At 39.4% G+C, this 27,985-nt stretch overlaps 8 protein-coding genes and 1 pseudogene across 11 annotated transcripts; 6 read left to right on the plus strand and 3 right to left on the minus strand.

Annotated features, from left to right (window-relative positions):
* Positions 1-210: 210 nt before the first annotated feature.
* On the plus strand, positions 211-1,473 carry LOC103862980 (protein YLS3). Its single transcript, XM_009140709.3, has 3 exons — positions 211-949; positions 1,033-1,119; positions 1,219-1,473. The coding sequence occupies exons 1-3, from the start codon at positions 607-609 to the stop codon at positions 1,308-1,310; spliced, it is 522 nt and encodes a 173-aa protein (XP_009138957.2). The 5' UTR covers positions 211-606; the 3' UTR covers positions 1,311-1,473.
* LOC103862979 lies at positions 647-3,213 on the minus strand (annotated as a pseudogene).
* On the minus strand, positions 2,894-5,935 carry LOC103862978 (DEAD-box ATP-dependent RNA helicase 11). 3 transcript variants are annotated; one of them, XR_004457237.1, is made up of 7 exons: positions 5,061-5,935; positions 4,670-4,753; positions 4,209-4,451; positions 3,868-4,029; positions 3,666-3,779; positions 3,064-3,576; positions 2,894-2,977 (listed from the first exon to the last, which is right to left on the minus strand). XR_004457237.1 is itself a non-coding variant. In XM_033289652.1 (6 exons), exons 1-6 carry the CDS (start codon positions 5,490-5,492, stop codon positions 3,283-3,285), a joined length of 1,326 nt encoding a protein of 441 aa, XP_033145543.1. In that variant the 5' UTR covers positions 5,493-5,935; the 3' UTR covers positions 2,971-3,282. The 3 variants fall into 3 exon arrangements, 2 of the variants coding, with proteins under 2 accessions (XP_033145543.1, XP_033145541.1); XM_033289652.1 differs by having other exon boundaries at positions 2,971-3,576; positions 3,666-3,776; XM_033289650.1 differs by having other exon boundaries at positions 2,971-3,576.
* An 897-nt stretch (positions 5,936-6,832) lies between these two features.
* On the plus strand, positions 6,833-10,316 carry LOC103862981 (serine/threonine-protein phosphatase PP2A-4 catalytic subunit). The gene is made up of 11 exons (XM_009140710.3): positions 6,833-7,096; positions 7,543-7,599; positions 7,728-7,811; positions 7,987-8,058; positions 8,277-8,348; positions 8,608-8,648; positions 8,914-8,980; positions 9,321-9,512; positions 9,604-9,693; positions 9,785-9,892; positions 9,970-10,316. Exons 1-11 carry the CDS (start codon positions 7,004-7,006, stop codon positions 10,033-10,035), a joined length of 942 nt encoding a protein of 313 aa, XP_009138958.1. The 5' UTR covers positions 6,833-7,003; the 3' UTR covers positions 10,036-10,316.
* LOC103862982 (IQ domain-containing protein IQM6) lies at positions 10,082-14,244 on the minus strand. The gene is made up of 9 exons (XM_009140711.3): positions 14,111-14,244; positions 13,623-13,995; positions 13,436-13,550; positions 12,884-12,949; positions 12,718-12,806; positions 12,554-12,641; positions 12,237-12,476; positions 12,050-12,151; positions 10,082-11,974 (listed from the first exon to the last, which is right to left on the minus strand). Exons 1-9 carry the CDS (start codon positions 14,124-14,126, stop codon positions 11,354-11,356), a joined length of 1,710 nt encoding a protein of 569 aa, XP_009138959.1. The 5' UTR covers positions 14,127-14,244; the 3' UTR covers positions 10,082-11,353.
* Positions 14,245-15,816: 1,572 nt separating this feature from the next.
* Positions 15,817-23,415, plus strand: LOC103862983 (MATH domain and coiled-coil domain-containing protein At3g58430). Of its 2 annotated transcripts, XM_009140713.3 has the most exons (5): positions 15,817-15,995; positions 21,471-22,287; positions 22,388-22,506; positions 22,611-22,683; positions 22,779-23,415. In XM_009140713.3, the coding sequence occupies exons 3-5, from the start codon at positions 22,409-22,411 to the stop codon at positions 23,181-23,183; spliced, it is 576 nt and encodes a 191-aa protein (XP_009138961.1). In that variant the 5' UTR covers positions 15,817-15,995; positions 21,471-22,287; positions 22,388-22,408; the 3' UTR covers positions 23,184-23,415. The 2 variants fall into 2 exon arrangements, with proteins under 2 accessions (XP_009138961.1, XP_033145544.1); XM_033289653.1 differs by having other exon boundaries at positions 21,471-22,506.
* Positions 16,417-19,117, plus strand: LOC117133639. The gene is made up of 2 exons (XM_033290338.1): positions 16,417-16,561; positions 16,659-19,117. Exons 1-2 carry the CDS (start codon positions 16,417-16,419, stop codon positions 19,076-19,078), a joined length of 2,565 nt encoding a protein of 854 aa, XP_033146229.1. The 3' UTR covers positions 19,079-19,117.
* A 244-nt stretch (positions 23,416-23,659) lies between the features above and the next one.
* LOC103862984 (MATH domain and coiled-coil domain-containing protein At3g58410) lies at positions 23,660-27,614 on the plus strand. The gene is made up of 4 exons (XM_009140716.3): positions 23,660-24,228; positions 24,341-24,498; positions 24,643-24,944; positions 25,063-27,614. Exons 1-4 carry the CDS (start codon positions 24,122-24,124, stop codon positions 25,468-25,470), a joined length of 975 nt encoding a protein of 324 aa, XP_009138964.1. The 5' UTR covers positions 23,660-24,121; the 3' UTR covers positions 25,471-27,614.
* LOC103863316 (MATH domain and coiled-coil domain-containing protein At3g58410-like) lies at positions 26,532-27,006 on the plus strand. The gene is made up of 2 exons (XM_033290339.1): positions 26,532-26,576; positions 26,623-27,006. The coding sequence occupies exons 1-2, from the start codon at positions 26,532-26,534 to the stop codon at positions 27,004-27,006; spliced, it is 429 nt and encodes a 142-aa protein (XP_033146230.1).
* Positions 27,615-27,985: the final 371 nt, after the last annotated feature.

Genomic DNA, 27,985 nt, shown 5'->3' on the forward strand with positions numbered 1-27,985 from the left:
CTTTCAAAGTGAACAAGACTCACTCCTGTCTACAAAATAGCTTTTCATATCGCTGCTCTCTATTAGTAAAACAATAGAGATAAGATAGAACGTAACGGTTACTGAAGAATTGAAGTAAAGAACTTAGTGTCAAGCACTGGCCACTCCATGGTCATACCCTTGGCTAGGAACGGTTCCTGTCTTTGTAACAATGCAAACTTTAGATTATGCAACCTAAGATTTTTTCTTCCATGGATTATTACAGTGACTTTATTTGAGAATAAAATCTGTCTGCTGTTGCTCATTTTTCAAATTTGGCCCAAAGTCTATGTACACACAAATCCTTTTAATGTCGATGTTTTACACTCTTTCCTTGTGGATAACTTGCAAAGATTGTGAAAACGGACTGTGAACAACTTTCGTATATTTATGTAGCCCTCCAATTATTGCAAAAGATTCAGAAAAAAATTCATTTCAGACATGAGACATGTCAACTAGTACATTATTTAAACATTTTAAACAAGTTTCTTGCAAAACTAAGACTATGTGAACAAGAAAGAAGACTGTAGATAAGCTTATAAAAAGGTATACAGAGTTCATTGTTTCATAAGCTGGTGTTTAGATATCATGGGTTACAACCAAAATCAACAAATGCTGGCTCTATGCATAACATTAACAATAATGTTTCTTGGTGTGAGATCAGATTTGAATCAGGACATAAAAGGGTGTCAAGATTCCATGTCTGATCTCTACTCTTGTCTTCCTTTTGTCACTAACAAAGCTAAAGCTCCAGACTCAACATGTTGCACCACACTCAAAGAAAAACTAGACAAAGGACAGACCAAGAGATGTCTCTGCACTCTTGTCAAAGACAGGGATGATCCTGGTTTAGGGTTCAAGGTTGATGCCAACCGTGCAATGAGCCTCCCTTCCGCTTGTCATGTCCCTGCAAATATTACACAATGCCCAGGTGATAAATCTCTTACAATTTAACAGCTAATATACTGTCTCAAAATTAGACTACTCTCATAATTTTATATTTTGTTGCAAAAGAGCTTCTACATTTGCCTCCAGATTCAGCAGCCGCTAAGATTTTTAAGCAATTCACTGAATCCTCCTCTCAGAATGTTGGACACAAAGGTACTAACTAATATTACTTGTTTTTACAATTTTATTTCTACTTGTGCAAACATTATTCATCCTGTTTCTTGGAACTGGAACAAACAAAAAATATTGCAGCTGTATCCACAAGTTCAAGCGTTAAAGGAAGAGATAAGAAGCAATTTGGACTAATGATGGCTGGAGCTTTCTCAGTATGGTACTTAATGTAAACCTTTGTTATGAAAGTTAATAAATACAACCAAAACCGCTATAAGATCCATATCTATCAGTTGTGGATGTACCATGGCTTGTTAAATAAAACATATTGAAAGACAGCATCTGATTAATCTATTATGTGATTGTATGTCATATAACTGAAACGTTATGGAGCCACTTGCCTATTGTTGAGAGTCCTGGAGTTAAGAGCAAATTAGCTGTGTACTTTGAAGCATGTCAGACGAGGAAACATCTGAAGCAACTCTTCACGGCTTCGTCTCTGCATGATTAATCATGCCGTTAACATTAGGTTAAAGAAAAAGTGTCAAGTCTCCATAATACACACCTTAATACCGATGCAGCCATTGACATCAAGAGTGGTGAGTGTAGCAGAGCAGGTCTGCGAGAGAGTCTCCAGACATCTATCAGTCACACCAATTATTCCAAACAAGCTGCAATTTTTGTTTTTTTTTCGTTAAATGGTTGCCAGCAAGAAAAGAATCATAAAGAATATAAAGCAAAAAGTTCTAGAATTGGATTTAGTACCTGAGAAATTCTAGAGAGGTACAACTATTAGCAATTGTAATAACCCCTGAATCTGTAATCCGCACACACCTGCCACATGTTTAGATGCATTTGCTATGAAGATGCATCTTTATTATCATCATCTTTCTTGTAAGTGGAGACTTGGCTTACCATGTCAAGTTGAGAGACTCTAGCTTGATGCACTTAGCCATATGAGTAAGCCCCTCATCAGATAAATTCTGAAAACCAAAGTTGCACTCTTAGTTACAGATCCTATAGAAGTTAAGAAAATCATGCACCAGCTTTTACCTGAGCACCACATAAATCTAAGAACCTTAGATCAGCTTCTTGTAGGCTTTGTCTGTGAATCTACAAAAATTGCAAGACCAGTTCCAGAACTTACAACAGCTAGAGTTTCAGGAAAAAAAAAGATATTATGCTTCTTGTAATACCCTGAAAGAGCATAGAAGTTTAAGGTCAGGAGAGTAGAACACTTATGTAGCACATGAAGTAATCCATCATCTGTGATCTTAACACACCTGACAACATCATAAACAACAAGACCAAAAACCACAACACAAGTATTCAATAACAATGTAGCCTTACAAATAAACTTCCATCTAGCAATGTTATGGATTATCCATCACCATAAAATAACCAACGTTTTTAGTTACCTAGTGATATTCAGTGACTCTAAGTCTTGATAGCTTTCAGCTACTAGCTGCATACCTTTGTCGGTTATACTCTGCAGCAATCAGTGAACACATGTGAAAAAAACATTGCCATAATTACAGCTACTCATCACAAATAAAACTCCTAAGAATAAAGATTAAGATACCTTGCAGCCACTTAGGTTCAAATCAATGATGTTTCTGCAATGCTTCACTAGATGTCTAATGCAATCATCATATGCTAGTTTTAGCTTTGATTCCACTGTTTGATATCTTTTGGCACCCATTCAGATTCAAGCATTCTAAGCTTAAAAGAACATCCTGACACTGAAGTGTTCATACATCAACCAGTGCAATAAACTAAAACAGGTAGAAAAATACAAGTAGTCATATGTAATAACCTGGCTTTTCACAAGCTGAAGATGACTGTCCTCAATACCCTGAGAGAAGTCGAGATTGATATGCTTAACTTGACGAAATCTTGGCTGCAAGCACCGTGATTCACTTTCCAAACATTCACAGTACAATCTCAAGTATCAAAAGAATCAAACTTTTTCAGTTTTAAACTAACCAATGACAGAGCAGCTAAGAGGAACTACTTGAGAAGCATGACAAACAATAGCAGTTGAATCCAAATGTTAAAGACACTTTTACTGCAGTTTTCTGTAAGCATAAGAACTCTCAGACTATATAGTGAGAGATTGTATTTCACAAGAAACATTGTCAACAACAACGGAAACCCAAGAAGAAGAGCCCTTCCCTTCTCAAGTCACGGCCACCAAACCGTTTCTTAAGCATATCTTGTGAGCCACTCAGGCACCTTTTGATCGGCTTCTTGCATAACCTCAGCGAGCTCCCTAGCCAATGATGCATTGTTCTCATTGAAGAATGTGGTCGCTACACCAGATTCGCCTTCACGCCATGTCCGTACAATACGGTGGACAAACTCATCGATATCATTCGGTAGATCAAAGTTCACTACGTGAGCCACGTGTGGAATGTCAAGACCACGTGCCGCCACGTCTGTTGCAACCATAATGGGTGTCCTCCCACTCTTGAATGACTTCAGTGCCTCTTCTCTTTCCTTTAAATTGCATAATAGCACAAAGAAGCTAGTCAGTTTGATATTCACATTAACATTAAAGACATTCAACTTCAATCAAATCAACGAACCTGTTGTGTTCTATCGCCGTGAATAGAGGTTGCTGGAAACTCATTCATGCACAACCAATTTTCCAAAGTGTCAGCTCCTCTCTTTGTCTCCACAAAAACCAATGTCAATGACTGCTGTGTATTCAAAGAGAAGCATTAGTCAGAACGTGAGGAATCATGATGATCCATAATAAATCTTGGATAAGTAAACAACAGTTACTACCTCGGTGCCATTCTCTCTCTGAGCGTGTAGCAAGGCCATGAGATGGCTTCTCTTGTCAGAATCATGGACATACTCAACCTTTAGGGTGATTGAATCAGTGCTTGAACCAACCCTTCCCACAGCCAAGAATATGTAGTTTGACAGGAAATCAGATGCTAGTCTCTGTACACGAAACAAATTATAAAAAGACCAAACATTTTTGTGCAGACTATAACACTGATAAGGCCTTTCAACCATCATGATTTAGGTAAGAACACTATTATCCTCTGAAAGATTAAGCTCTTTACTATAATATAATTGAGAAAGAAAAGGATGTTTCATGGAGTCTAAGTAAAACCAACCTGGATCTCTCTTGGAAACGTAGCGCTGAACAACATTGTCTGTCTGACTCCACGTGGAGGCATGTCCATCTGTTCAACAATCTTTCTGATTTGTGGTTCAAACCCCATGTCCAGCATCCTGTCCGCTTCATCAAGAGCTAAAAATTTAATCATCTGCATTGAGACTGTAGCTCTCTCTAGCAAATCATTTAACCGGCCAGGTGTTGCCACAAGGATATCAACTCCCTTCTCCAGTTCCATGAGCTGTACAACCAAGAGAAGATGAGATCAAACAAATCAATGAAGCTTGAAAAAATGATGTGACTAACACATGTAACCAGGAATAACTCCAAAGTTTGTAAGAAAAGAGCTAGAGCAAAACCCAAATCAGTAAGCCATAAGCTGCTACTCGCACAAAACAGACAAAGCAAGAAAACCAAGAAACAAAAAAAAACAAAAAACTATCTGTGTACGATAATCACCTGCTGGTCAATAGGTGTTCCTCCATAAGCAACAACAACCTTCACACCAGTTTGGTAGGAGAACTTTTTGGCTTTATCATGTATCTACCAAAGAAAACCACATAATGAGAAATGTGTCTATTGTAAATACACAAAGGATCTAACTGGTTACCAAAAGAATAAAGATACATTACATTCCCTAACATTTCTAAAATAGTTTATCATTTATACAATTTTCCTTTTTCATTTATTTTATTGTAGAGTAAAATAAAACGAATTTGGTATTTCTTTTCTTAATCATTCGTGCAATTTTATTTATATTCGTTCTTTGTGTCCTACAATAGTCACCAATGAGACCCAAAGATTGTTTCACTATGCGGGAAGCGGGGAACGAGTAGATTCTCAATGTTACCTGGCTTGCTAGCTCCCTTGATGGTGAGAGGATGAGTGCAAGAGGGTAAAGAGTCCGCGAACCAGGAGGTCTCTCCCCATGCAGATCTCTCATGATTCCCCTAATGATCGGAAAGCAAAACGCAGCCGTTTTACCAGACCCTGTCTGAGCACAAGCCATCAAATCCCTCTCGGCAAGCAGTATGGGGATGGCGTGACGCTGTACTGGCGTTGGCGTCACATACTTGCACCTCTTGATGTTGAGATTCAACGCCTCACCGAGCTCAATGTCTGCAAATGCGTGAACGGGAGGAGGCACGTCTTCCCCACTGGTCTCAATGGGAGTATCTTCGTAGTCGTCAAAGTCAATGCTAGTGTTCTCCTGATCAGCATCGTCTCCAAAGGGATTCACTTCACGGTCTGAGTCAGCTGCATCTGCCCATGATGCACTCATAGCTGAAAATTTTGGTTGTGGAAGTCCTAAAATCTAGAAAAAGCTTGAGACTTTCTTAACCGTGATAAGCAAGAAACCTGGCAAATTCCGCAAAGGGTCTAGTTAACAGGAAACCTCAATAAAATCTCAATCTAAAGAGGGATACCTTCGTGCAAACACGAAGGAGAGGAGAGAGAGAACCTCAAACTCGGCAGAGGGAATCGAATGGAGACGAAAGGTAGAACTCAAAGTCAATGGCAGTCCAGAAAAGACTTAACTTTGCTTTTTCTGTTTTGGATCGGACACCGACACGAGAAACATTACATGTTCACCTTCACAGCTTGTTTTATTTTTTATTTTAAGCATCTTATTTAAATTTAAATTTTAAGCTAATAAACATATGTTAAAAAAGATATGTAGATCACCTTCTGGTATGGGTTGGATAGTACGGAATCATTTGGGTATTTTTCAACAGAGTGGCATGGGGAGGGAAATTCAAAGGGAGGAGCTCTCCTATTGAAGCTGAATGTTCGGCATTGATGTGGGCCATGCAGTGTTTGTTGCTGGTCTATTGGGTATACGCGAGTTATTTCTGAGGGTGACAACTTGCCTCTAATCAATCAAAAGGGTACTAATATGCGTTTGCGTATGCTCAGAGATTCTATACATCAGTCGAAGAACCGCTTCAATTTGTGCACCAAAAAGATCAGGAAATAGAAGTGCTGATTTATTGGCAAAGGAATGTATTATACTCTCCATATCAATGGTGTTTTTTTTTTTAGTTCTTGTCCTAGTTTCCTATATGATGTTGTAACAACAGATATTGGTACTTTTACCAAAAAAAAAAAAAAAAAAACAGATATTGGTACTTAATCAAAAAAGAAGAAGATAATTATGATAAATTAATTGTGTCTCAAATTTTATATCAGTTTAATTAATTTTATATCAAAATAAATTTCACTTTATTTTGTCCATATGCAAATATGTAAATAACTGTATTATTTCTTCTAATTTCAATAAAAATGTTAACTTTGATTTACTCAATAATTTAAATGAAAATTTGTGAACTATTTTATTTATTTTTGATAAAAATGTAAACGCAATAAAAAAGTTTGAATATATATATATATATAATTGAAAAGGAAAATGTATATCAATCTTTCCCATAGATTTGATTGTATTTTAGCTTAATTGAATAATACAAATTAGTAAATAATAAATTATTCATTCAGCAGTACCAAAAATATAAGGAAAAAAAATTAACAGATTTTTGAAAACATTAACGACTATCCTCCATAAACAGATTCTCAAAGAGTAAGGGTAGTAAAGTAAATTGAAGAGACGGCACGAAAGCTACTACAAACCACCACTCGCCTCTGTCCCTCACGCGCCCCCCTCTCATATCGAATTCCTCTCCACTCTGCGAGAGAGAGAGAGAGAAAGGCGAAGAAAACGCAGGATCCATCCATCCATCCATCCAATTTAGGGTTAGGCCCTGCCCCTAATCTCTTTCCCCGATCCAAGACGAAAACATGGGCGCGAATTCGATTCCGACGGACGCAACCCTCGATCTTGACGAGCAGATCTCCCAGCTCATGCAGTGCAAGCCCCTCTCCGAGCAACAGGTTCCCCCTTTCGTCTACCGTCGATTAAATTGGAATCGTATCGTTGATTGAATCTTAGATTTTTGTTTTTAAACGAAAAAGGTGTTTCCTTTTTCTTATATGAGTATGCAAATTATCCGATTTGATGTCTGATTTGTGGACGTATGTGTATACTCTCATTCACCTCAGATTAATGGGTTTGCAAAGAAAGGACCTTTTTGTATTTTTTCATGATAGCATTTATTGGTGAGAGAGAGAGAGAGAGGTTGTATGTTGATAAGTGGCATTCTGCAGCTCATACGAGGAATTAACTGATCAGTATCTGTAAAAATAAGATCTTTTTATTTGCTGCTTCTCTCAAAATGGTCTCTCTGCTTTGACATTTCATTGTTATGTTTTTTATTAAGAATTAAAGGAGGTGAAAGATGAACTTATCATCATTTGCCGTGTTGGTTTGTTTTGAATAGGTTAGAGCATTATGCGAGAAAGCTAAGGAGATTTTGATGGATGAAAGCAACGTTCAGGTTAGTTCGTGATCTTGCATCTCTTTGGTGGTGATCATAATTCCCATGTGGTAGTAGATTGTGTGACCAGCTCAAAAGCACACATTTGGTTTAAGTAGAGTTAATTTTGTACATTTCCTTGCACGCAGCCTGTCAAAAGTCCAGTGACAATCTGTGGTGATATTCATGGACAATTCCATGATCTCGCAGAGCTTTTCCGTATTGGAGGAATGGTAAGATCTTTTAACACTTCACCATCCATCTTTTCTAGCAATTGTTCATTCTGGGTGGGTAAGATTAGAAAAAGTTACTCTGAATTATTTGGATCCTGTTTCTCATGGGTTATGTTTGAGAAAGTAGTGCTTAGGTTTCGTTTCTGGTTCTTATTTGTTTTGTGCTCTTTTGCAGTGCCCCGATACCAACTATCTATTTATGGGAGACTATGTCGACCGTGGATATTATTCTGTCGAAACTGTTACGGTACCAAGTTTATACCTTCTGCAGTTATTTTTTTGTTCAATTATAATTATCTGTTTCAAAGTAGAAAGCCATCTTTTGTCTTGTTATATTTTTTTAAATTAAATCAAATACCCTGTGTCTCTATACTGTGTGTATGGTCTCTTTTCTCAACCTTTATATATATATGTCGTTAGATTACGATGCTGATATTCTTTATTTCTTCTTAATTCCGTTTCCAGCTGTTAGTTGGCTTGAAAGTACGGTATCCTCAGCGAATCACCATTCTTAGAGGAAACCATGAAAGTCGTCAGGTAAACTGACTTTGTCTCTTTGTACGTTCCATGACATCACCATTCATACAGTGCTGGTATAGTTTTTCTGTTGTCTGTCATTGAAATCTAATCTTAGACTAGATCCTTTCATAATTGAAATTTTGTTCATGTCTATGGACTATGCTCTATACATGTACAAGTCAGTTAAAGTTTTCCTAATATTTTATTTACTGTACTTTTTCTGCCATCCAACTTTCTATCCGACTCATGGTTTAATACACATTTTTCGCTCTGGCAGATTACTCAGGTTTATGGATTTTATGATGAATGCCTGCGAAAGTGAGTCTCCAGCATCCTTATATTGTTTAAACTGCTAACGCACTCTGTTCATGTCATGACGCTTCTTTTTTCATTAATACTCTGCACGTCCTTTTGCTTTGATATTTCTTTGCTCCTTTAACTAGTCTCAGTAGTATTTTTTCAAACCTTAGTTGTTTGTTAGTACTAAATTCAAAAACATGTTAGTTTCCGTATACATGTTTAGGAAAGTAGTTTGACTCCTTTCGTTTGCAATTTGCTTAACAAAGCTTCCTTGTACTTGCAGGTATGGCAATGCGAATGTTTGGAAGATCTTTACTGACCTCTTTGATTATTTCCCACTGACAGCCTTGGTTAGTACTATGTAAATCACACTGCAACTTTATATACTCATATAATATAGCTGACCCATTGTCTTCAGCGCTCTCAATATCCGATACAATCAAAAATGTCTTTTTTGAACATGCATGTGCGTGTTTTAGCGTATTTAGTTGCAAGTGTCACTTCAGTTTGAGATGGTTTCTATTCTGAAGTGCTTTGAATGACGATATAAATTGCATTTGCTACTTGCACTTTCTAGAGCCATCTTTTAATTAAAACCGGTCTGATGATTGAATTGATTGTGTTTTCTAAGAGTTTTAGCTCCAACAAATAAGGAGGCTATCCATCTCATGTCAAATGTCCTGTTTGCAGGTTGAGTCAGAAATATTCTGCCTTCACGGTGGATTGTCACCGTCTATCGAGACCCTTGACAACATTAGGAACTTTGATAGAGTTCAAGAAGTTCCACATGAAGGGCCGATGTGTGACTTGTTATGGTCTGATCCTGATGACAGATGTGGCTGGGGGATCTCTCCTCGTGGTGCTGGATATACATTTGGTCAGGTATTGAATTACGTAGCTTGAATCTCCCTTTTCTTTGTTTGTTCTAGATAAGTGTGTAATTGACTTTATTTTTACATTTTTGTTTCCATAGGACATCTCCGAACAATTCAACCACAGCAACAGCTTAAAACTGATTGCTCGAGCGCATCAGCTGGTTATGGACGGATTCAACTGGGCACACGTAATTCAACTAAACTCCTCTTCCTTCCCTGTATAAGCTAACCAAACCCGAGAATCTTTGCTAACTATGCAACCATGTTCCCATTTTACAGGAGCAAAAGGTGGTTACTATTTTTAGTGCACCAAACTATTGCTATCGCTGTGGAAACATGGCCTCCATTCTCGAGGTCGATGACTGTAGGAACCACACCTTCATACAGGTATGTCCAGAAATCTTCATTTTTTGACCTCTCCAAAAGAAACGAAAAGACTTAACAGAGTCTAAATTGTGAAACAGTTTGAACCAGCCCCAAGGAGAGGAGAACCAGATGTGACCCGAAGGACACCTGACTACTTCCTTTGAACACAGTCACCTCCTCTCAGCTGCGAAGTCCGGTTGCTAGTTTTTGAAGATCTCTGCTTATTTGATTTGGTGCAACGCATCTGTGTTCCAGGTTGCTTCTCTTGAAAATCGATTTGAGCTCCTCCCTTCGAATAGTGTAATATAGGCAACTGAGGTCAATGAACTTTAAAACCCCTATGAATGTTTGTGTTTGGTTGATATGATTCAGCTCCCTTCTGCATCAGAATCTGTTGCATGTGAGATATTATTATTTTGATTTATTACCATTATTTTCCCTTGAATTTCTGCCACGATACTCTTTTGATATATACGTGATGAGTACATGACTAGTATAAAGTTCTTTACTGCCGCAACAATCGAGCCTGTGTGTTCTTTACTGCCGCAACAATCGAGACTGTGTTTGGTCAAGTGATGTACAGTGGTATGATAAAATTGTATATAACACCAAACAATGAAAGTATGAAACTGTTAATTGAAGTTAATGCAACAGAATAGCGAAGGAACAAGATCAAACAACAGATCAGGCAAGGCCTTGGTATCGCAAAAACCTTATACCTGTGTCATATCAAATGAGTCCTGGTTCAAGAATTCGCACAGTTTTTTCTTCCCATTTTCAAATCCGTTGTCAAGCTTGAGCTTGGGAATGCCACCATGCATTTTTTCCTAAAGCAATGGCATGTTACATGTGCTTATGTCACCAACATGTTTCATAACCTCATCATCTTCTGCTCCTCTGTTAGTGATCTGCATTCTAAAACTTCCATGTGGGTTTGACTAGTTATGATTCTCATTTGTTCATCTAGTTCCTGTAGAAGACAACGTATCTGAGCTATTTATTAGGAGTAAGTAAAATATATATAAAATTTGATCCTATTTGTTATTTGTTTTTATGAGAAAAATCTATGTTGGGTCTCAATAACAAGGTTTGTCAATATATCTGACATTCTATACGCTATTGACATAATAAGAAGATCATACTTCATTTAAGCAATTAAGCCCTTAGTTCACACCTTAATATCCAACCGCTTTTTTTTTAATTTTCAGCTAATCTGTTTGTTTTTTCCATGGAAAAATAAAAATCAGTTAAAGGGTAAAAATATCAATATATGATTCAGAAAATTACAAAATATTCACAGGACAAAAATATGAAAAAAATAATTTATAATGAAAATGTGACTTGTGAAACAAGTCACACACCTAATAAGAAGATCATTCTTCAAGCCCTTAGTTCTGCACCTTACATAACCAAAAAAAAATACTCAATCCGGCCACTTCATCACAGGTCCATTTGCTTCGTACGTATCCTTTATACACAGACCTAAAGCCTCTCAAGTTCTTGAGAGAAAGGACTTCTCCCAAGACTTGTTCCACGTGATCTAACCGGAGCAAAAGGAGATGGGTTTGAAGAGCTCGAAGCTCTTGGAGATAGCTGAGCTTGTTCAAGAACCCTAAACTGAAGCTCTGAAGGGTAATCTCTCATACAACTGATCCTAGGACCTGCACCAGTACTCCACCTCGAGTGCAGCCTCTCAGCTAACTGGTAAGATTTGAGTCCTTTGTGTGAATCTATCCTCTTCATTATCTTCTCCTTAGGTACAGGCTTCTCATATTCTTCAATGTCTTCATCAAACAGATGAGATTTTGGATATGCAAACTCTTCCTCAGCTATGAATGTCTCCTCTGCTGTCTCATACCCTTCTTCTGAAGGCGTTTCAGGCTCCTCTTCATCATAATCTTGATCATCCTCAGCCATGCCCTTGTCTTTTGGATGAAACCTTGTTAATGTATGCAGCTCTGCATGACTTTTGGGTTTAGCGTTTGGACTTAAACCAGTCTCAGCGTCCACAAAGTCACACGGTTCTTCTTCAACCTCTTTGATTTTTGAAGGCATTCTCTTGACCTTGAAATGATGTTCTCCATCATCTTCATCTGGACTCTTCTACAAAAATTAAAAAAACAAAGTCTCTGTAATGGCTTGAAGCATAACCTTAACTAAAATCAAAATAGATTGTACCTTTACATCAGTGAGGTCAACATTGTTCTCCCTAAGAAACGACATGAAGGCCAGAAAGTTCTCTTCTGTTGGTAGATAATGTCCACTGTGAGGCCAAACTGCCTGAAAACATCATCCAAGAACTCAGACTTCACACATGGAGAGTTACTTTTAGTCTTGTAGAAAAGGAAAGTTATTAATTTTTTACCTTAAGAACACCTTCATCAACCACAATCCTACCAGCAGATAAGGTAGCCCCTCCAGCAAGAAAACTAGAATGTTGAAAGTTTCCCTTTTTCTTCATACCAACATACATTATCTTAGACACGCTTAGGACAAAGATCCACTTTGTATCTGGAGGACCTTCTTTTGTGTCCAGAACTATCCCACTTTTTTTATAGATTAGTTTACTATCCTCAATCACCACTTCATACTCTTCTCTTTCAGTCTGTTCATAAAAAAATAACAAAGCATTGGTCAGGAGAACACATGAATATCATCAGAAATGGTCTACTATGAACTCACCGGACCAAGATACTTGATGCTTTGTTGGTATAGTTTTGTTCTTGGACATCTTTCATGGTTCAGTTCTTTTCCTTCTCCTATGTCAAGCCTGAAACATAAAAAAATTGGATGTTAGATAGTAAAATGTATGTACTTTTGATACTGTTGATAAATAGCAAACCTACCAATAGAAAAAGGGTTGGTAACTGTCACAATGAAGCCAAGCATGGTAATAGAATTGCAGATTGTGGCCATAGCGATGTCGAGGATCGATCTGTTATTATCACATTTTGGCATTACACAAAACTCATATCCACATAAAGAAAATCCATTGTGAAAAAACATTCTTACAGCCTCAAGCCAGTGTTGCAAAGCCAACTTCCTAGCTTTCTCATCTTTTGACAAGCCTTTACCCACCTAAGGCATTAAAATTGCCAAACCATTGATTAAAGATTAGTGTACGGGAAGAAACAGATGCATAAAGCCAACATTTTTGATCCGAATGAAATATTTTAAAGAACTATTAGACCATGATTAATCCAAGTTTCTTAACTCGGGTTCTTAGTTTCGGCTAAGAGACGGTTCTTAGTTTTTTTAGATTTTAACTAAGGAAAATTAAAAACCGTCTCTTAAATAAAAGATATAAGAGTTGTCTCTTCGGCAAAAAGTGTAAAAAAAAAATAAAAAAGTATCAAATCATGAGTTAAACACTCCGACTAAGAGACCGAAGTTAATCATGCATTTATACATATGTCTCATTACCCTTAAATTGTTGAAATATTTTATTATTATTATTTATTTATTTATATTTTTTGAAATATTTTATTAAAATTAACCTAAAAAATGTTTATGACCTCCTAAATTCCAGATCCAACTCTGGTCTGATGGGCTTAATGTTGTTACCTTAGCAGCTCTTGTTCTTGCTCTAGACCAGCGTGAAACAGCAGTCTCTTGCTTCTCAATTTCGAAAAACGATATAGAACTTCTTTTAAGCTCAGCAAAGTCAAGAACCTTCCACCTGCAAACTCCATTATAGTTACTAAACATAGAACTATATTTTCTCTATCTAAACAATGCCAAACATACGAACCATCTTTGCTCAACCACCACAGCACAATCAGCTAGCCTCCTCCTGGTTCGAAAGCTTCTATAAACCTTCTGCAGCTTTAACGCAGCTTGGTATCTACCGTCACTTATTAACGCTAGAAACTCGTTTACATGATCGTTTACGGATAGAGGTTTCCATTGCCGTATCTTATATTTGTCATCTTCTTTCATAAAAGTTAGAGGCTTTGAGGAAAGATTGTCCTCCACGTCTTCTGAAGAAAGGTTAGGTCTTTGTGTCCCTTTCATGCTAAGAGATCTATTGTACATGGTCTTTCTAGTTTCTGGTGGTTCGGTGATGGTTGAATCCGATTCATTGTCATTATTAAAGCTGACTGATCGAAGAATCGTCTTCATTTCTGCAGAACCAAGACAGAAAATGTTTTACTTTTTATGTAACCATAAAAAACATTAACTCATGAACGTAACATTTTTTTTTTTCATGCACGTAACATTAACACAAAGGAAACATACCTTGCGATTCAAACATAACTCATTCGAAATGAGACAGAAGAAGGATGTCCTGTAATGAAAGATTAGAAAACAGAGAGATCTTGAAAAGAGGAGATAGCGTGCGAGAACTCTTGAATATTGGGAGGTTGGTGTCTAGGATTAGATATGAACGTGAGAGAGAACGATAATGGCGGCAATGTTTGATTATGAGATTCTCAAGAAACGTCGATCTATCGATGCTAATGTGTTCCATTGGCTGGGAGAAAATAGGATCCTCTGTTTTCTCTTCTTCCTCCTAAACATAGAGAGCTTTCACGATCGAGCTCTAATTTTTTGTTGTTTAGGTCCTCTATTTTTCCCCTTAATTTGGCTAGGTCTACTAAAACGGCACCGGTTAGAACTGTAAAACTTTTTAGCTTTTAATGATTTTATTATATTTTTTATAAAATATTATAAATAAACCTATCTATTTTCGTAACGATACAATAACTTTTGTTTATACACAAATTAATTAAATTGATCAGATAAATATACTTGTTTTCATATAAAAGAGAATGTGTACAAATCTGACTGAAACTTTTGCATATCTCGTTTTGAATAAATTTGATATTTGTGTAAATTTACCAACATGGCCAATGGCGGAAGTAGATTCAAAATTTTTTTTTTTTTTTTGAATATAGAAGTAGATTCAAAGTTTAGGTAGGTCAAAACTATGTATGTAAAAAAAATTGGAAGTTTCATAATTAACAAAGAGGTTAGACTGTTAAAAATGAGCCAATTAGTCAATATTTGTTATAATTATATATCTTTTTTTTTAAAGAAAAAATTTAAGAATTGATGTGGATCATTTGATTCCCGCCACTGAACATATGTCACTCAATCAGTGGTTAGTAAGAAATACTGGATTGATTACACTAGTTTAATATGAAAACATGAGTGCAATACTGTGTTTCTGTATGAGAAAAATTACTAATCATATGATTAGAATTTAAATTTAAGTGTATTTAAAACACAAAAATATCACGTGTGTTTAATTGAAATGTTTAAAACACTGGGGGACCTTTCATGCAATTTCTGTATAAAGCATAACAGAACCAGAACCCTAATCCCTAACCAGTCAGTTAGCCGTGTGTCTGTTAAAGTCCTCTCCTTTCCGAGGAATTCTGTCACTGAAACTCAATGAAACCAAACGGCGACGTTTCAGCTCAGCGAGACAGAGACGTAGAAGATGACGATCCGCTAGTGTTGAACTCTTATAAATGGAGTTTTATCAGTAGGTTTAGCTATGATGGTGTGGTTTCTATTGTTTATGAGCAGATTAGCCAAACAATCTATTACCTCGCAAAGTCAAGTAGATTCTTTGTTGCTTCTTCTCACAGGTACATGAATGACTTGTGTTTTTTCGTCAGAGGGATTTTATGTTTTGTTAGCAATTTAACTGAGAGATATTGTTTTACTACTTGCAGGAGATGTTCAGAGAGATAGGGCTTGTTGTATGTATCCATCTGATCACCAAATGCGTAGAGTTTCCTTGTCTGCAAGAAGATTTATCTTCCTTTCATGTGTGTGTGTTAAATTCAACTGATTATGAGCGGCTTAACCGATCTCAGGTTTCTGGTGTCTCAACCCCAGCGGGAGTAAGGTTTTTTCATGTCTTCCACCAATGGTCTTGGAGTTTTCACTGCTCAACCGTTCTCTGTTCTGTGTCTTGACTTGTTGCAACATTCCGCTTATTTATGTCTCATTAATTAACCAGTATCATAGTTTTGGTTGTTAAGATATCAAAGTTGTTTGGTTAATTATGTTTCATTGCACTACCAAAAGATTGTGTTTGTAACAAACTGAATTGATTCACAATGAATAACCAAACAAATTTGACCCGGTCTGAATTAAAATCACGAGAAAGGTGTTATGTATGAGGCCCGTAGGCCGCCTATTGTTTACCAATACCGCAGGAGAGGCCCAAGTCAGAGGAAGGGAGGGAACGCACGTGTGATCGAGTCGGAAAAGATCTAGAGCAACACGTGAGAAGGAATAAAGATCTAGCGAGGTGGATCGTTAGTAACAACCTGGAGAGAGAGAATACATGGGAAGACGTGACGTGTAGATTCCTTAAGCTTTCTATATATGCTAAGAGAGAATAAGAGTTTGTTATCGAGTGTGAAGGTCGATCATTTTGTGAGGAGAGAGAGTACTTCTTTAGTAAAACTCTAAACGTTGTATTACTTATTCTTGAAGGAATTACATTGCAGTTTCTACAAGTCTAAGTTCTACATACTAGTCGTATCAAATTTGGTATCAGAGCAAGACGAACCTGGACGTTTGCGATGGCACCGAGGAAACCTGAGGACAAGGCGGTGGAGCAGACCCAACGTGACGATGAGCGTTTGATCGCCATGGAGGGGAAGCTGTCCACGCTGGAGGAACGAATGGAGGCGAAGATGACCGAGATGATGAAGCTGCTCACCATGGGTTTTGAGAAGCTCGACCTGAGGAAGGACGATCAGATCGGGGGGGGAAGTCCGGCGAGATGCAGGGCTGGTTACCTCCGGTGTGATCTCCAACCCAGGCGAGCCGATCAAGCCAAGGGTGTATCACGGCGAAGGATCGGGAAAGGGAGTCATGGAGGAACCGCGAAACTTGTTCGGAGCAAGGTTCGCGGGAGACTATGGACCATCATCGGGATCTGTCACGACACATCCACCGCCGTGGGGAGTGTTGGAGGGCAGAGAAGGATCGATGGTTCGTCGGATGGAGATTCCGTTGTTCGACGGCGAAAGCGCGGAGAGTTGGGTGCTTCGTGTCGAGCAATACTTTGAGCTGGGAGATTTTACGGAGGAAGAAAAGTTGAGAGCGGTGAGGATGAGTTTTACGGGAGAGGCGCTGCCGTGGTATCGGTGGGAACGTAGTCGAAACCCATTCCTCAGTTGGGAACAAATGAAGGTACGGGTGCTAGAGCAGTTCTCGCCGGCGCAGGACACCAGTATCGGCGAGCGACTCCTCAGCCTGCGCCAGACGGGAACGGCGCGAGCATTTCGGCGCGATTTCATCGCGTTAGCGTCTAACGCACCCGAGATCCCTGACCCAATCCTGGAGATGGCTTTCCTGAACGGGCTCAAACCCAAGATCAAGGCGGGGGTTAAGATGATGGAGCCACGAGGGTTACAGAGGATGATGGACGTGGCGATTTTGGTGGAGGATTGGTCCGTCGGAGAAACACCGGAAGAAACAGAAGGGATTGGGCGAGGAAGCCGTTCGTCTAATGGACGCTTTCAGGCCCAACAAGGGAAACCGGCCCAACAAACGGTACAAGGACTAAACCCACAAAAGAGCAGGACCGGTTCAACCACAACACCGTTGAACAATGCCGCGAACCCGAGACCTAGTCACAACCGTCTGAAGGCCCCATTCCGTCGTTTAACACCGGCGGAGGTGGCGAAATGGAAAGCGGAGGGCCTATGCTACCAGTGTGATGAAAAATATAGTTGGAATCACAAGTGTCAGAAGGCGGAGTTGGTAGTGATGATGGTGTTGGAAGATGGTACTGAGATTGATGTTACAAATTGTTCGGTGGAATTGGAGGAAGAAGAGACGACGGAGAATGTTGAGATGGCAGAGATTTCACTAAACTCTTTAGTCGGAATCTCGTCACCACGTACTATCAAGCTACGGGGGACGGTGAAGGACAAGGAAGTAGTGGTGCTGATAGACAGCGGGGCGTCCCACAATTTCATATCTAAAGCAGTGGTGGCGGATTTGAATTTAGCAACTGATACGACGCGGGGCTACAATGTACTCACCGCCGGTGGTATCACGATCAGGGGAGATGGGCTTTGCGATGACCTTGAGCTGAAGTTGCAGGGGTGCACGATCGTTTCAAGTTTTTTACCATTAGAGTTGGGAAGTGCCGACGTAATTTTGGGAATGCAGTGGCTTGAGACATTAGGCGACATGAAGGTTAACTGGAAGCTGCAAACCATCAAATTCAAGATTGAGGGAGCGAAGTATACAATGCGAGGAGACCCTAGCCTTTGTTGTTCCGCGGCATCTCTCAAGTCCATTTTGAAGTCAATCCAACATGACGGAGAAGCAATGTTGGTCGAGTATAATGGAGTGCAGTTGGTGGAGAGCTTGCAAGGAGACATGACTACGGGACCACCTCCGTTACAGGACATGTTGGAAGAATATGGAGACATCTTTGCGGAGCCTGAAGGACTACCACCATCACGGGGAAGAGAACATGCGATAGTGCTGAAAAACGACGCTGACCCCGTAAGTGTGCGATCCTTCCGGTACCCGCAAGCACAGCGAGAGGAGATAGAGAAGCAGGTAGCTGCAATGCTCGCAGCAGGAATCATCAGGGATAGCAACAGTCCGTTCTCAAGTCCGGTCCTGTTGGTCAAAAAGAAAGATGGAAGTTGGAGGTTTTGCGTGGATTACCGAGCTTTGAATAAAGCGACTATTGCTGATTGCTATCCCATTCCCATGATAGATCAGCTGCTAGACGAGTTACAAGGAGCGGTGGTGTTTTCCAAATTGGATTTGAAGTCAGGCTACCACCAAATCTTGGTAAAGGCGGAGGACGTGCAGAAGACGGCGTTTCGCACTCATGATGGGCATTATGAATTCCTTGTAATGCCCTTTGGGTTGTCCAACGCGCCGGCTACATTCCAGTCACTTATGAACGAGGTGTTCAGAAGCTATTTGAGGAAGTTTGTCCTAGTGTTCTTCGACGACATTCTTGTTTACAGTCGGTCAGAAGGGGAACACGAGGAGCATCTGAGGGCGGTGTTGGAGTTGTTAAGGACTCACAAGCTCTATGCTAACAGGAAAAAATGTGAGTTCGGGAGTTCAAGTATCGAATATTTGGGGCATATCATCTCCAAAGATGGTGTCGCAGCAGATGAGGGAAAGATACGCGCAATGGTCGAATGGGCGGAGCCTAAGACAGTGAAGGAGCTGCGGGGGTTTCTTGGCCTCACTGGTTAGTATAGGAAGTTCGTGCAAGGATATGGAGATATTGCACGGCCACTGACTACCTTACTGCGTAAAGATCAGTTCAAATGGTCACTAGAGGCAGCCGGGGCTTTTCAACAACTGAAGAACGCCATGTCCACGGTTCCGGTCCTCGCTTTACCAGACTTCTCGGAGGTGTTTGTCATCGAATCTGATGCGTCTGGTATAGGATTGGGGGCAGTACTGATGCAGAGGCAGAGACCCATTGCCTATTTCAGTCAAGCACTGACAGAGAGACAGCGGTTGAAATCAGTATACGAAAGGGAGCTGATGGCAATAGTGTTTGCCATCCAGAAATGGAGACACTACTTGTTGGGGAGGAAATTCATTGTGAGGACTGACCAAAAAAGTTTGAAGTTCTTGTTGGAGCAACGAGAGATTAATATGGAGTATCAGTGTTGGTTGACAAAGATCTTGGGGTTTGATTTTGACATTCATTACAAACCTGGATTGGAGAATAAAGCCGCTGACGCACTATCACGGAAGAACCCGGTGTCTGAGCTGTTTGCGGTGACAGTACCAGTAGCAATACAAATGGAGGAGGTGGGATCTGAAGTGGAAAAGGATCCGGAGTTAGCTAAGATCATACAGGAGCTCCGACAAGACCCCACTCAACACCCTGATTATCAGTTGGTACAAGGAAGGTTATTGAGGCAAGGGAAACTAGTCATTCCTAAGGCGTCGCAAATGATTAGTGTGATCTTACGGGAGTATCATGACAGTAAGTTTGGAGGCCACGGAGGGGTTCTCAAGACACAGAAACGGATTGGCGCGTTATTCTTCTGGCCGGGAATGATGTCGGATATTAGGAAGTACGTGGCGGCTTGTCAGACGTGTCAACGCCACAAGTACTCTACACTGGCACCAGGAGGACTACTCCAACCATTACCTATTCCAAACAGCGTTTGGGAGGACATTTCCTTGGATTTTATTGAGGGATTACCCAAGTCTGAGGGCGTCAACACCATTCTGGTAGTCGTGGATCGCCTGTCAAAGTACGCTCACTTCCTCAGTCTCAAACATCCGTTCACCGCAGTAGACGTAGCGCTGTTGTTTGTGCAAGAGGTAGTAAGGCTTCATGGGTTTCCAAGGACAATCGTTTCTGATAGAGACAGGATCTTCACGGGTCAGTTTTGGAAGGAGCTATTCCGTCTGTCAGGAACTAACCTCTGCTTCTCGACGGCTTATCACCCTCAGTCTGATGGCCAGACGGAGGTGACAAACAGGGGTTTAGAGACGTACCTCCGATGTTTCGCAGGAGAAAAACCAAGGACATGGGCGCAGTATCTACCTTGGGCGGAGTTCAGCTACAACACCTCATTCCACTCGGCGATTCAGATGTCACCATTCAAGGCTGTTTATGGTCGAGAACCGACGTCGCTGGTACGTTACGAGAACGGCTCAACTAACAACGCCGACCTGGAATCACGCTTGAAAGAAAGGGACGACACTCTGGTCCTGCTTAAACAGCAGTTGTTGCGTGCTCAGCAGACTATGAAGGACCGAGCTGATAAGCACCGGCGAGAGGTGGAGTTTCAAGAAGGGGATATGGTCTTTCTCAAACTTCGGCCTTATCGACAGCGATCGTTGGCCAGGCGTGCCAATGAGAAGCTATCAGCACGCTTTTATGGTCCTTACAAAGTTTCTGCAAGAGTCGGCAAGGTGGCTTACCGTTTACACCTACCTCCGGAGGCACGCATTCACCCTACGTTCCACGTATCGCAGCTGAAGAAGGCAATTGGAGACTCGATAAGCCCTGCCACTATTCCACCTCAACTCACGTCTGAAGGAATATTGGACTCGGTACCTGAGGCAGTGCTGGCACATCGAGTTAATGAAACGACAGGCCATGAGGAGTTGCTGATTAAGTGGGCAGGACTTTCTGACGCCGACTGCACTTGGGAATGGAAGAGCTTGATCGAGAAGCAATTTCCTGAGCTTGACCTTGAGGACAAGGTCAGTTTGAATGGGAGGGGTAATGTTATGTATGAGGCCCGTAGGCCGCCTATTGTTTACCAATACCGCAGGAGAGGCCCCAGTCAGAGGAAGGGAGGGAACGCACGTGTGATCGAGTCGGAAAAGATCTAGAGCAACACGTGAGAAGGAATAAAGATCTAGCGAGGTGGATCGTTAGTAACAACCTGGAGAGAGAGAATACATGGGAAGACGTGACGTGTAGATTCCTTAAGCTTTCTATATATGCTAAGAGAGAATAAGAGTTTGTTATCGAGTGTGAAGGTCGATCATTTTGTGAGGAGAGAGAGTACTTCTTTAGTAAAACTCTAAACGTTGTATTACTTATTCTTGAAGGAATTACATTGCAGTTTCTACAAGTCTAAGTTCTACATACTAGTCGTATCAAAAGGTCTTAAGGTTTCTTCTTCCATGGTCGTCCAAACTCAAATACATGTACAATCAGCAGAAGATGAGGCCCAACATTGTCACCGAGGTGAAATCTGCTCAACTATTCTCCTTGATCTTCATCAGAAATTGTTGATATTTTTACTTCTTTGATTATTACCAAGAAACTGCTAGGAAACTGATAGTTAAAATCTACACGAGTGGTTGTTTGTTCGATTGAATTAACTAGGTTGCAGTTTGATTCAGCACAGCTTTGTGGCAAATCATTTCTTGTAGTAGGAAGATTCTCATCATGATATATGGGTTAATTTATAGCAGTTTGTAATTTGATTCCTGAAGTTACGTTGTTTCTATGTCTAGCTACAGTTTGTTCAAGTCAACATATATAGACCGGATACAACACTTTCTATGAAGTATGCTTCTTAACTTATGGATGGACACATCTCATTTGTCATGGAGACGTGTCTTGTTCCTAACGTGAACAACTGGTAAAGCTTACTCTCAAGTATTCAATGTATCTATAAATCTTTTACGCTAAAAAAAAAGAAACTTCATCATGTTTTTTCCACATACGATTTTCTTAGTTTATTATCATGGTTTAACGTGATGGCATTGTATTACCTCACATGAGCTACCAATAGTGACTCTTGCTTAGTTTATGTTCCCTAAGCAATAATTAACTTCTTCTTGGGAACCAGCGATGATGATTAAAATGTTTTGCACTCCTGTTCTTCTTCAAAGTTTTAAAAGATGAACTAGGATGTTGTCTTGCAACAGCTCTTCAGTGTCTTCTCTCCTTTCTATCTACACGACTTTGGAGGGTAATATCATATCTTCAAGTATCTTGGATTACAAATTTTGTTTGATTTCTAGGTATTTTCATTCTGTTCTAATGGTTTCATTCTTGTCCTACTCCTCTAGTTTCAACTGTGAGGAATCTTCATGGCAAATCAAGGTGATAAGTTCACTTGGGTGATAAAGAGTCTCTCCTCCTGGCCATCTCTTATCTTTAACCCATTTGTGAATGGTGTCTGCAAACTGTAAACATAACTTTTTCCTCTATTGTCTTTGTTTATTTAAGTTCATTTGCTTAAATAAATCCTTTTCTCCCTGTTGGTTGGTGTCATGTTTCCACGACCAAAAGATACTCAGATGCATCAGAAAAAATTGAAAAGGAAAGCATGGATGTCAGTGGCTTTCAAGTTCTGCCTTCACAGGTTAGTTTACAGTACGCATGATCATTTGTTTTGTGTTAGTAACCTTTTGTGTTCTTAATCTCTGATGCTTTATACATCTCTCTCTTCATGCTCAGGTAGAATCTGTGAGACTTATCTTCAAAAGACATCCAGACATTGCGGTAGAGTTCCGTGCAAAGAACCAGCATCTGAGGAAAGCATGCATGGGTTTCCTGCTCAGCTTAATTGAGACTTTATGCCAATCACTCGAGGAGCTCTCCAATGAAGATCTTGTGGAGGCAGACGTGGCACTGACATACCTGAAAGACGCTGGTTTTAAGGTGGATTGGTTGGAGAAAAAGCTGGACATAGTTAAAGACAAGAAGGAGAAAGAGCAGTCCAGTTTGGCTCGGCTACAAGAAATGGAGGATAGTTTACTGAAACTGAAGCAACAATGTTCAGACATGGATGCCCTAGTGGAGAAGGAAGAGGAAGAGTTGTCGGACACAAGAACTCCTATGTCATTCGATGATGTTGTTTGATGACTTGTGTTCTGTTGTCTTATTTTCTTCCTTGGTTTCAAAACAGGATGTTCTCTAGTTAGGTAATTAAACTTGGTGTCATTTTGTGAAAATGTCCTTTGCCGTTATGGTCTATTACTAAATTTGTTGCATCTCTGTGTTTCTTGACAAGGAAGTAACTCAATTTGTGCTTGAAACACTAATCTTGGTTTGAAATGAAAATCTCTATATGTGGATGATAGATTGTCAGTCACATGTGACTCTTCCAGAAACAGATACTCTATTTTGGTTTCGAAGTTGCACTATTTTAGGTATCGCTAGGTTCTGGCATAAAGTACCTAGTTTCTTGACAATGACGCAATCTCTTTGGGAGTATGAACAGACGTTGGCACTCGAAAAGACGCTTCAAAAGGGAGTGGCTCTGCGTAGACTTCTTTAATAATCACCTTTTTCACAATTGATTAATTCGTAATTATGGTCAGGGCATCAATTCACCAAGTACCAAGCCTCATTGCACTCATGCACACTTTTCGAGTTTCATGCGGCTCATGCCTTTTCTTTTTTTCATTTATTTATCTTTTGCAGGTAGAATCCCTTCAAAAGGCAGAACACACTCTCTCTCTCTCTCTCTCTCTCTCTCTCTCAGTCACCAACTGTTGCTCTTCTTCCTGGAGTAATTTAACTTGTAATCTTTCTGATTCTCTTGGATACTATTCGATTTCTGTCTGTGAAAACTAGCAACATCTGTCGTTGAATGTTTATTTTAAATAAAGGATTACTTAGTACAGTCTTAGTTCTAAGAGTTTACATAGTTGAATCTTAGTTTTTTTGTTTCTTGATGAAGTGTTTGATTGTCGTATGATTACGAACTTGTGTGTTTAATAATCAGACGAAAGGGCTTTTTTCCTTTTCTTTTCTTCAGGGTTTGTACTTTGATTAGGAGGAGTTTTATCACATCAATGGCCATGCAAGTTGGTAAGAAGTTTTCTTGGGTGATAAAGGACTTCCCCTCATTACAATGTAAGATCTGCCACTCTGCTCCAGTCCTGATCGGTGACTGCAAATGGTAAACAGAGAAGTTTCTTTCTTCTTCAAATGTTTTTGTCGGATCTAGATACAAAATCTATCATCTACATTCCACGTTTTGGTGACTTGTTACTTTCTTTTTTTTTGTTCAGGTTTCTTCATGCTTATCCTAAGGGAAACAAGGTTGATTACTTGTCTCTCTATCTAGAAGTTGCTGATTCAGAATCATTGCCTTCCGGATGGAGAAAATATGTGAAATTCCGACTATCCATAGTGAAACAAAATTTGAAAAGTGATACAGAACTGCAAGGTGATTCTCATTTCAGTGATCAATCTGCTAACAATTTGATTAATTATTTCTAAGTGGTCTTTGTCAGCTTAAGTCTAGAAAAAGAACATTAAGTATTTGTGGTCTTGTTATCCTGCAATTAACTATTTATATCAATTGTTAAAGAAACACATTGCTGGTTTGATGAGGAGGCTCGGTGCTGGGGGTTTCAATCCATGATTCCACTTACCAAACTTCATGATGAGAAAGAAGGGTTTCTGGTAGATGGAGATCTCGTGATAGTTGCTGAGGTTGATGTTCTTGAAGTTATTGGCAATTTAGATGAATCAGAGGAATCTGAAGAGTCATGCCGTCCTGTGAAAAAGTCCAAGCACGGTGGCGGTGAAGAATCTATTGATTCGCTCAAAGAAGCTCACTTGGGAAAGGAAACCATGGACGTCAATGGCTTTCACGTTCTTGTGTCACAGGTATGAAATCAATAATTATATATGGTGCAACCTTTGTTACTTTAGTAGAGGCAAGATCATTTTATGATTCCTAAAGACCCTATCTTATATGTTTTGTACATTTACATTTCGCTTGCAGGGAGAATCTGTGAAGCGTATATTTGAAATGCACCCTGACATTGCAGTTGAGTTTCGTGCAAAGAACCAACATCTGAGGAACGCATGCATGAGTTTCCTTCTCAGCTTAACCGAGACGCTGTGCGTGTCACTTCAAGAGCTCTCTAATGAAGATTTGGTGGAAGCGGACGTTGCACTGACATATGTGAGAGATGCTGGTTTTAAGGTGAATTGGTTGGAGAAGAAGCTGGAGACTGTTAAAGAAAAGAAGGAGAAAGAGAAGTGTAGTTTGATCCGGCTTGAAGAAATGAAGGATAGTTTACTGAAACTGAAGCAAAAATGTTCAGATCTTGAAGCTCTAGTAGAGAAAGAGGAGGCAGAGTTGTCGGCCATCAGAACTCCTTCGTCATTCGATGATGTGATCTCTTGAGTTCTTACGAATGTGTTGCTGTTCGCTTATTGTTTCTCCTTTAGATTCAAAATAAGAAGTTATCTTATAAGGTGATTGAACTTATGTCTGAAGTTGTTACATTTTGTTAAATTAGTACTTTCTACAGCTATGGTCTATCAAAGTTTCGGCTATCAATTAGATGAGGACAAAGTTAATAATCTATGTCTGGAACTTGTATCTGGTTCTTGTAAAGTTCGTAGGCACTTATGCAGAAAGATGTCACGTTGTCATGTATTGAAAAGATCAGGTTCACGCTGGAAGAGTCATGACATGGTTATTAATCTTGGTGGTAATGTAACGCTCTCTTATGTATGAAAACAGGAGTGGCGCTTAAATAGTCATGGTCAAGCCAGTTGGCTCTAGATAGACTTGTTTATTATTCGTCCATCTTACCATTAATTATTTCGTAATGATGGCAGAAGGATAAGTAACAATGAGCCAAAGTTGCTCGTATAGAAAACTTTTGTACTACTAAGTTGCATGCACCAATAGTTACACTTGGTCAGTTCATGTTCCCTAAGCAAAAAAAAATTAAACTGTTATTGGAACAAGCAATGAGGAGCAAAAGCGATTGATTTCCTTATGGAGGTATAAAAACGTTTTGCGTTCCTGTTTTTCTCTTCAAAGTTGAAACAAGAACCTTTAGAGTAGGCGTATATGTAGAGCTAGACACAGCAGCACTACTTAAAGAAAACAATTATGTTCTTTTTTTTTTAATTTGTTTTTTGAAACACAAGTCAGTGTTTTTTTTATATGTGCCTTATTTTTAAGTAAATACTTTATTTGGTGTTGATTAACCATTGGTGTGAAATGTTACAGTAGGGACAATGAAGTTGGCTTGTATACACATGTTGTCCTATACTAAAATTCATGACAAAAATGGTGGATTCCTAGTAAATGGTGAAGTCAAGGTTGTTGTCCAAGTTGATTCTGAAGAAGATGTACCAATGGAATAAGAGATAACAAACAAACCTCAGAGCAAGATAGAGCAAAAGAATGGCCCAGTTTCTAGCGTTTTGCTCAAGGAAGCTTCAGCAGTAATGGAAAGCATAGATGTTAATAGGTTTCAAGTTTATCCTTCTCAAGTAAAACCTTGTATGATATGGCTTAGAAATCTTTGGACTCTCTCAGGTACAATCAGTGAGGCTTATATTTGAAAGACACCCTGAAACTGCAGTAGAATTCCGCGCAAAGAACCAGCATCTGAGGACAAGATATATAAACTTCCTGCTTAGCTTAATCGAGACGCTGTACCAGCCACTTCAGGAGCTTTCCAGTGAAGATCTAGTGGAAGCGGACATAGCCTTAACGTACTTGAAAGATGTGGGATTTAAGGTGGATTGGTTGGAGAATAATCTGGACCTACTAAAGGCAAGGAAGGAGAAAGAGAGGGCTTGCGAGGCACGAGTACAAGAAATGGAGGTACAACTTCATGACTTGAAGCATAAGTTTGAGATTGAAAAGGCAGAGTTGTCTGCAGCTAGAGCTCCTCTCTCCTTTGATGATTTTGTTTGATCACTTGCATTTCTTAGGGCATTATTGGCGTTCTGATTTGTTCCATTTCTGTCTTGGTTTTAAAGTAAGTCTTGTTGAACGTTTTATGGTTTTCTGAAGTTGTTGGCATGAATCTTGTACTGTAAGGTAGTTGTCTTACCAAACTCTCTGACTAGTCACGTTTGGAATACTCTCCTCGATTTAGGGTTTTCAAATTATTAGTTTAAGTTGAGTTACTGTTAAGATTAAGAACAAAAGTGATCAGTCTGAAGACTCTGAACAGAGTACAATTAAGACTTCCACTATACAATCATTCTCTGCGCTGTTTCATCTGTTGCAAGTTATCATGTAATTAAACTCATTACATCTGTTGCAAGTTATCATGCAATTAAACTCATTACATCTGTTGCAAGTTATCATTTAATTAATAAGCTTATTATAAGCCAAACCGGTGGAAGAGTGAGGTTCTTGAACTATTCATCGGTCCACTTATAATGTATCATTCTGAATTCTGTTTCAAGCCAAGTGCATTGACTACAAGTGTATTAGCGACTAAAGACATAAGGGACAAACCTTGCAACAAAACAGATGAAGACCAAATTGCTCACACACAAAAAAAATCACGTGTGAGGGAAATTTATGGACGTCAAAACATCACTCATTAGAGAAAACATTTATTCTCAGCATAACATCTAATCACAAATAAATTAAAAACAGAGGATTGGAGTGAAGAGGATGGGATAAGATAAAACTGATACGTGAGATGCCCCATATCAGTTACTCTTTCATTTAGCTAAAGAGACATGTACGAAAAACTATCTAATTTTGCTGGATACTCAGATTAGAAACAGAGTCCTCTGTTTTCTTACGTGAGATGTAATGACATGATTCCACTGTCCATTTTTTTTTTTGTACAAACACGTTATAAAATAAACTTTATGATGTTTAATTTGCAATTTAATTATAGAATATATTGCTTCTCATATATCCCACATACGAT

Source organism: Brassica rapa, chromosome A04 (assembly GCF_000309985.2).
Source record: "Brassica rapa cultivar Chiifu-401-42 chromosome A04, CAAS_Brap_v3.01, whole genome shotgun sequence".
NCBI lineage: Eukaryota > Viridiplantae > Streptophyta > Magnoliopsida > Brassicales > Brassicaceae > Brassica > Brassica rapa.